Raw genomic sequence first — 9,091 nt, 5'->3', positions numbered from 1 at the left:
AAACACAACTATAATAAACTAGAAAACATAAAATCATTTTATTTGTATTAGACTTGTGCACAGGTGGGAAAAATAGGGAAAAGTTGCCTGAAGCTGGGTAGTATTAGAAACACACAGGAAAAAAAAAAAAGAAGTGGTCAACGAATAGGGGGGGGGGGGGGGGGGGGGGGGGGGGGGGGGGAATACAAAAAAAAAAAAAAAAAAAATAGAAAAAAAATATACACACAGGATACATTGAGTCCTAACCATTGGGCCCACAAAAGCCAAACCACTACTCAGGTCACTAACACCGAAACACCAAAGTAGGGCATTTTTAAAAGATTTTTTCTCGTATGGTTAAGGAGGAGTCAACACTTTGTCCAAAATCATCTGCTAATATAACAGAAGACAGCAAGTACTTTGTTCATCCGCTTGCTCAGCTTCCAACATAGTCTGGACCCAATAGGAAATTTTATATTATTATTTAAAAAAAAAAAAATAAAAAAAAAAAAAAAATAAAAAAATTTACCCCAAAAGGTCCAATGTAGTTTCAAGCAGCTTCACTTGATATCGTGAAAAAAAATCGTAAACATAATCTCAAAAGCATATACAAGCCAACGTAAAAAAAAAAAAAAAAAAAAAAAGTGTATGAACGCCTTCATCGCAAGAGAAGCGGGCAACGAAAGGTTCAACGACGCCATTGCCGGCCCCAAAGGGGTTAAGAGCAGACTGGAGGTAACCTACCGAAATTAACCATTCGATTAAGGCTCAAAGTTATCCTCTGTTAAAACTGTCTTTTAAAAAGGCATTAAGTAGGTAATACTGAGTTTAAGTATTTAATAAATACAAGTTTCGGAAAATGATTAACTATACCGATTAAAATTAAAAAAAAATAAAAACAAAAAAATAAAACCGAGACGGAACGGTTGCATATTAGCTGTTAATAGGAACTTAGGAGACTAGAAAAGGAGAAGGAAAAGAAGGTTTTTTTTTTTTCGTTTTTTTTCTTTTTAACTTATGGTAAACGTGCTAAGCACAGCTGCTGATGGCGAGTGAGCGTGCGAGCGGCACGCCGTCTCCGAGCGGTCGATGACACGTATGGCAAATGTGCTGTTGTGCAGACGGGTTTATCAAGGCTCAGAACTGCAACCTGGGCTGTAAAGTCTTCAAAAGCCGAAGCTGTGCAAATTTCCTCTGAGTTATCTGCAAAGAGAGAAAGAGCGTTACACCAAAGCGATCGGTCGCCGCGCTTGTTACATCTCATTCACATGCGGTACGCTGGTTATAGCAGTGATCGCAGAATAAATCCCACCAAACCAACCGTGAGGTTCAGGAAACGGCCATGGACAATCCTTCATGTACGGCCGACGAAACTCACTCCTACTTTATAGATCACGATACTCGGGGGTTACGCAGCATCAAACTAGAACTTGCTAAACTTCAGTCATAAGGTAAAGACGTCTTCATACACCACTGGACATAAATTGAGGGACTAGAGGAGAGCGAGTAGTATTCGATGGAATATCTCGCCGCCATAGGAATGCGTGTAAGCGGCCGAACACCAAGGGGTTTGGCCGCTTACACGCATTCCTATGGCGGCGAGATAATCGATCAAATACTACTCACTCATCTCTAACAGGGACCTTTAGGAAGCAGCCGCCACCTTGTAAGGCCACGAGTGACAGAGAATAACACGACATGTAAGGAGCAGCTCCGGAGAAACTGGTTATACTGGAGCACTAAAACTGGGCGAGCACCAGATCCACAAATATCACTACCACGCCCTTCATTCTTTGTGGGATATTTACGTATCTGTTGGGTGTTCTTTATAAGCAGCTCCCAAACTGATGACCCATAAAAGCCGGGGGACCCTGGAGGTCCTGGTATAGACATGCGGCCATTATAGATAAACCTGGCCAAACACAAAAGACATGTCTCCCCTCTCAATAGGACAAGTACTAGATTGCTGGGTCCTCTGGCGATCAAGAGAACATTCCCCCCCCCTCGGATGTAGCGACCGTACATTGCGTGGCCGATGCTCTATTCCCTTCTATGGGGCTGCAAGGACTACAATTCCCAGCAGCCCAATCGCAGTGAATGTTGGGTATTGGGGGAGATAAGGATCGGGTCTCGTGATAAGTCACCCCCAGAGATGTCAGCAGCGGCTTATCCCCCTCCCCCCAGTCACAGCCAAGCATGCATATGGCTAGAATCAGAAGGAATCACTATCAAGTGAAAGTGCAAATCTCAATAGCATTGTAAATGTTGGCAACCAATTCCCTATTTGGCAACCATCTTATTGCTCTCCATAGTGACAGGCATGCTTTGCCAGTCTGACCAGGAGTGTTTACAGAGGGATCGAAAGTGCTAACAGAGAGGAACAACTCGCTGCCAGCGGATTTCTAGCTCTATGGCAATCCTAAAAACAGAGCTTATGTAAGAAAACAAGGTGAGGGTCTGCAATAAAAGGGCCGGAAGGAATAATCAGATGGCCGTACATGCGGCTCGCTACCTCTCCCATTGTCAGGATGACATTACAGGAGAGGAGAGGGATTTCTTAAAGGGGTTGTCTAGTTTAGCAACCCCAAGATCAAATAGTTGGGGGTCCCCAGTTTAGGATCTTCATTGACAGAGAGAGGGGTCCATTTCCCCATCTTGAGTGTAAAGGAGGCCGAGCCTGGAGAGAGACATCCCCTGAGGAGCGGGAGTTCTGGAAAATGATCTACACCCTAAAATTATAGTGCGCCCAGAAGGGAGACGCAGCTAGTGTGAAAAAAAAACCCACGCCGGCGCTCATCTGCAAGTTTATACCTTGGGATCTATTCACACCCCAATGTATAATTAGAGGAGGCAAAATGGGGTCGGGGTAGGATTTTAAAGGGACACAAAAATAAGATAAAAATGCTATAGATATTATTATGCTGATAGTGACCTTCCATCGCCTCTTCCAAACTCAACTGCGTCAGGGGCACTCTGATTCCAAGGCTCAAAGACACACGTCTGACTTTGCACCCACAGCACACGAGTCATGGAAGAAGCGCACACCTCAGCCCGACTGCACTCACGTCCACAGAAATGCTGCAGATTTGCACATGGAAAGACCACAACGTACCAGCCACATGGATGTGATTTTACAGACAAGGGTTGTGCATTCCTTCCAGGTCCCAGGTCTCCCCCATTCTCAGTTTGTAGAGCACGTCAGGGTGCTGAAGTCCTTGTGCTCAGCGCTCCAGCTCCCTGATGTGTTCCCATCTAGTCTCACATGACGGAGACCTGAAGCATTAGCAGGGGAGGCCGAGTATCTTCCAACCCCCTGCCAGGCAATAGCACGGGTTGACACGTCATCCTAGAAGGCCCGGGAACATAAAGCACACACCGTTCCCTACTTGTGTCAATGTGGACAAATGCAGCATTCAGGAGTAGGCCGCACCTGCTGGAGCTCCGTATTCATTCATGGTCACTGCAAATAACGGCCCATGGGACGGGTCAGTCTGTTTTAGGGACATGACTGGGTGGTGACCACAGAGGAGACGATGCTCCAGCAGATGGGACCTCACCCCAAGTACCCAACAGATCACTTGCATATGGAGTCAAAGGTGAATTTCTCAGCCAGTTTGCACTCTGACATGAAGTGTCTGTTCACTAGCCGGCCCTACAACAGGAGACTATGGAGGAAGATAAACCATTCTGACACTTGGTGCTGCACATTTACCTGCAGCAAATCCGTTACGTCTGAACTTACTCTCACATTATGCACGATCCTTGTTTTTCCATCTGTCACCTACTGACCACAGATATACAGTAAGGTTACGGACCACCAAAAAGCAACGCTCTCCAGACCCACCTGCTCTTTATGGCCATGTGTGAGGTCCCTCTGAGTTTCTCATTGAACGGTGCACGTTGTACAACACTGATCCTGTTTCTCAGGCAATGAGGCATAGTTCATTTGCCTGACGATCTCTGCAAACAGTTCGTCCACCATTGTCTTGCTCTTGGCCGACGTCTCCATAAACGGACAGCCCCACTCCTGAGCCAGAGAGCGGCCCTCTGTAGACATAACTTCTCGTTCGGATTCCAGGTCGACCTTGTTCCCGACTAAAATAAGAGGGACTTTTTCATACCTCTTGACTCTGACTATTTGGTCCCGCATCGGCTTTATATCCTGGTGGAAAAGAGAAGAAGTCAGAAGTTACAGATTGCACAACCTTAATGGACGACTACAGAATATCTATGTACTACAGTGTTGTGAGGCTGCTGATCCCACAGACTTTAAAGGGGCACTCCAGCTTTTTGACCTGTGCATAGGTCAAGTCAGTTCACAGCAGGTGCAAATGGTAAAACTATAGTGGACAGACCAGAATAGGAGCCGAGCAATCGTAACCAGTGTCGCTTTACAGTGAATGGAGCCTGCGCTTTGATCAGCTGATTGTTGGGGGTGCTGGGTGTCTAACCCCTACAGATGGGCAACCCCTTTAATCCTATCTATACGGGTAACTTTACCAACGTGCGGCCCCATCTCCGAGGAATATTAATGCAGTAAACACGAGACATGTTAGGTCATCCCATGTCAACATCCCTTTATTTAGACCTCACAACCCTACAGACTCTCCCGTGTCCTATACAAGGTCACGTTTACTTCCACCCCTAAGAATTAGCATTACAGAAGAGAAGACGAGCCTCGGCGCTATAAAGTCACGTCTTCACTAAATCATCTCTGGATTTCATCTGTTTGAAGGCTGCAGGAGCGTCACAGGCGTCACGGCCAAACCCAGCAAATTAAGGAAATGAAAGGTTCACAAGAAAACAAGGTGCTACAACCCTTATGGCTGGAACGCTCAGGGTGTTATCATTGTTATGGCTGTGTCATATAGGAAACAAAGGGGAGCCGACAATGGTTTCTGAACCTGGCTGGAGACGTGGGGCGTTCAATAACGTCTCTGACTGCCCCATTACAGAGGTTATACGATAAAAAGCTTTGTTACATATCCCCAGAATAAATAATGTCTGACCACAAGGGGCCCTTGACGGAACATGAAGGAGTCCCTGAAAAAAAGGGCGCATGTGTGACCGTTGCTCAGCTCGATCCCTATCAATCCCCTCACCAAGGATTACATACATCTTCTCCATCCCCGTGTCCATTAAATTGTACCAACCAATAAAATGATGTGCAACCCCTGCCAGCCATATTAGTAAATGCAGGATATACATCTGTATACAGTACTGTGCAATAAGAACCCTTTCAGACATAGAAGGGTTAATAGTCTATCGTTGTCAATTAATACAAGTAAAGGGAAATGTAAATTCCATCGATATTTGGTGTGACCTTTGCACTTTGCCCTCCTTCACTTCTTCTCGGTACTTGCAGACAATTTTTGAAGGAACTCGGCAGGGAAGTTGTTCCCGCCATCTTGGAGACCGAAGCACAGATCTTGCTCCAATCCTTCTGTCCCTCCCTGTACTCCCAGACAGACTGGATGATGATGTTGAGATCAGGGCTCTGTGGGGGCTATTTCATCACTTCCAGGACTCCAAAGGGCAAAGGTCACACCAAATATTAATTTAGATTTCTCATTTCTTCACTTTGTACTTTGCTAGACAAGGACACTTCTATTTTCCAAGGCATTCTTACGCTGCAGCACAGTTTGTCTTACCACACGTGCCTAAAAGTTTTGCACAGTGCTCTGTCTAAGTGACTCTCCCTGTCTTTTCAAGTGCAGCAGCATGGTACGGCCCCAGGGCTAGTCTGCGATCCATCCTATTCACTTGCACAAAACAGGGTGACGAGGCAGGGCCATACTGGGCATGCTCCCAAGAACCTAAGGCCCCCTGCACCCAAAACTGCGGTCTGTCCTATATAAGTGTTCTTCAACTTATATTTGCAACTACTTGAGATAGGAATATCCCTTTAATTTTTCTTTTTCCAAATTATAAAGCCAAAATGAACTTTTGCCGCTTTGCTCATATGACTGCACGTCGTCGGCCTTGCACAACATAATGATTCATAGAAATCCATAACACAGATTCCAGTGTTAGAGCGAACGTCACATTCGTGGTTTCATAATAATGCGGAAATACAATTTGGTTATTAAAGCTTCAGCCCGAGTACAAACGCTACGATCACACATACAAAGCCTTCGTGTAGGTGCCCGATATAAAGCTTAGGAAGACTTTCTCCATGAGCAAACAGACCTGGAAGAAATCCTGCAGCAGTGTGTGTTATTTTGACCTATCAGGCGATGCTCATATATAGTAGAAAGTGGCTTAAATTTTCAACAAGACTTAAAGGGATTATCCACCTTTCCAAAATCGATGGCCTGTCATTAAGATACTGTTAGATTCGTGGGGGTCGGACTGCTGGGACCCGCACAGATCAGCCGTTTTCTTCAGCCCTGCACTTGCAGCATCTGGGATTCCCAAAGAGACCGTCTCATCTGCAGGATCATATTTACGCTCGTAGCTTAAAGGGGTTGTCCAGGATCATAAAACGTAATGCAAGTATTTGGGAAGTGCACCGATACTTACATGCATCCTCCCTCCATTCCTGCACTGGTTGGCTGTCACCAACGCAGGTTTCAGACCACTACTGCTGTCCAGCGGCAGTGGCCACGCTAGTGACATCAGTCCCTGTGCTTAGCCAGCTCTGTCCTCTTCTCTGCATTGTGACTGATGGCTAAGGGAGCAGTCAGCTCTGCAAAGTGTATTGAGCTGCAGAGCCCTGACAAGGCGTAGATCAGAGCCTCTTATCTCTGCATGGAAATCCAATGATTACAGCGTGCAGGATAAGCCACCCACCAACCAACAGGAAGTAGTGGGGAGAGGAGACAGAAGAGCAGGTGAAACTCTCGGATGGAAACCCCTTTAAGGTCAGGTCATCCATTTTAAACAAGGTAGATAACTCCCTTTAAGGCTCTGTAAACACTGCGCCTGAGCCGGTCATTGGGCGTGTATATTTAGGACTTACAGGTCCAATGGAAAAGAAGGTGTGCATGTATATACCCCCCAGATGGAAGCTACATTAAGGTATAAGCCAGCAGGTTTCTTGGTGTATACCTTTGGCACAGGTGCACTTACACTTAGGTCTTGAGATGACTATTGGAAAAGTGAACCCAAACTTTTCACCATAGAATAAAAAGTTCACACAATAATGACAATTTTCAGACGTCTACTGTCCCCATGTCCTCTGCAGTAAGTGTCTAAGCACTAACATCCCGAGATAAGACGTCTTGTAGAAGATGTGGCCGTGTCTGGATCATGTGCACTCACCTGGAATGATTGCTGATTGACCAAACTATAGACCAAGATGAAGCCCTGCCCGTTCTTAATGTACAAATCCCTCATGGAGGCAAACTGCTCTGTGCCGGCGGTGTCCAGGATCTCCAGCACAGACGGTGAAGAGTCCACCTCAATCTCCTTGCGGTAGAAATCCTCAATGGTGGGGTCATACTTCTCAATGAAGGTGCCCGTCACAAACTGTACAGTCAGGGCCGATTTCCCAACCCCTCCGCTGCCCAACACCACCACTTTATATTCCCTCATGGACCCAGAGAGGCAAACTGCTCATGCACTACGTCACAACGGGGCTAGGGGGGCGCTAGTGTGCTGGATGGAGATTGAAGGTGGTCATATCCTCCTGTACGATGAAGAGTCTTCTGGAGATGGATCTGTCAGGGCGGAGAAGACCTGAGCTTGTCTGTCCAGGAGCACCAGGAGAGGAGCAGCTTCAGGGGTCCCTCCGGATTCCAGTGGTCACTTCATGGAAATAAAGAAAAGAACAAGTTAGAAGGTCAGCAACCAAAATCACAGCAGGCGTCTCGAGATCAGAAATAGGGAAGAAACCCCCCTACAAGACCCAATATGAGATAAATGCAGCATTATCTTAAAGGATTATCTTATCTTATTGCCGCACCCTGCTCTGCATGAACAGGGGTCTCTCTTCATATGGGTCATACACATCAATGTCTTACAAGTCTAAGGGTCTATACCAGGGGTAGGGAACCTTGGATCTCCAGCTGTTGCAAAACTACAACTCCCAGCATGCATACTGGCTCTGCTGTTCTTGGAACTCCCATGGAAGTGAATGGAGCATGCTGGGAGTTGTAGTTTCACAGCAGCTGGAGAGCCAAAGGTTCCCTACCCCTGGTCTATAGATAAGGGCACGTTGGTTTTTGGTGGAGACTGCGGTGCCTCACACCAGCTTTACATGACAGCTAAGGCTCTGCCATATAGATTTGTAGGAACTTTTATCTTCTGTTATAGAGCAAGGGCACAAAGCCTTTGGATAGGCCATCTATAGAAGATACTGAGGGATCGACACCCGCTACCCCCAGGATCAGCCATGGAGATCAGCCAAGTACAAGGTCATCCATTGTATAGTGCCTGTGCTTGGTCCTGCAGCTCAGCCCCATCCAAGGATAAGTCACCAATATTTAAAGGGTTATTTAGTAACAAGTTACCCATTGTCAAAGGATAAAGTGTAGCTGGGACCACCACCGATTCTGAGAACAGGGGTCGAGTGGCCTTGTCTGGTTGTTGCACCAACTTTGGACGTGGAGCTACCAAACCTATAAAAGTCATATCTAGCTGTCCGCAGTGCTCCGGGTATCTCCCACCAGTTTGGTCCTTGTTTTGTCCTAAGTCCCCACCACACATGACCGCTGAGACCAATCTGTGGCCTAGGTAAAGAAACCAGGATGTCACTCACACAAGTCACCTTGTCCTTTCCTTAGGCCGCAGCGATCACTTCTGCCAAACCAAGAACCCAGACAACCCCGTTACGTTACCCCTATAGCTTACTTAGGAACAGGGTTGGGATTCTAAAAAGGGGTTAGGTCCTCCCAATGTTTACCCCCGTGTGCATTCATGCTTGGTAAGACTATGTCCACGTGTCAGAACCTCCGTGGCGGACTCCATTGCCATGTCCACCCCAAAAAAACTTTCCTCCCCTGGTTTCAGTTTTAAAACAACAGACTCCATTATAGTCAATGAGGTCAACCAGGTTCCGTGTGTAATGATATCCCATTTCATGCAAATTAACAGGACAGACTCCGGAAATGCTGAGCCCTCGCCCGGCTGACCTTTACCCAAACAGCTTAAACCAATTGCCACATATTTC

At 46.4% G+C, this 9,091-nt stretch overlaps 1 protein-coding gene across 1 annotated transcript; it reads right to left on the bottom strand.

Moving 5' to 3' along the window:
- Positions 1–523: 523 nt before the first annotated feature.
- Positions 524–7,667, bottom strand: RAP2C (RAP2C, member of RAS oncogene family). Its single transcript, XM_075261053.1, has 3 exons — positions 7,243–7,667; positions 3,824–4,141; positions 524–1,182 (listed from the first exon to the last, which is right to left on the bottom strand). Exons 1-2 carry the CDS (start codon positions 7,513–7,515, stop codon positions 3,863–3,865), a joined length of 552 nt encoding a protein of 183 aa, XP_075117154.1. The 5' UTR covers positions 7,516–7,667; the 3' UTR covers positions 524–1,182; positions 3,824–3,862.
- Between the last annotated feature and the right edge of the window lie 1,424 nt (positions 7,668–9,091).

The sequence above is a fragment of the Leptodactylus fuscus genome, chromosome 11 (genome assembly GCF_031893055.1).
Source record: "Leptodactylus fuscus isolate aLepFus1 chromosome 11, aLepFus1.hap2, whole genome shotgun sequence".
Lineage (NCBI taxonomy): Eukaryota > Metazoa > Chordata > Amphibia > Anura > Leptodactylidae > Leptodactylus > Leptodactylus fuscus.
The sequence above is the reverse complement of the archived record's forward strand: the minus strand, read 5'-3'. Positions and strand labels throughout refer to the sequence as shown.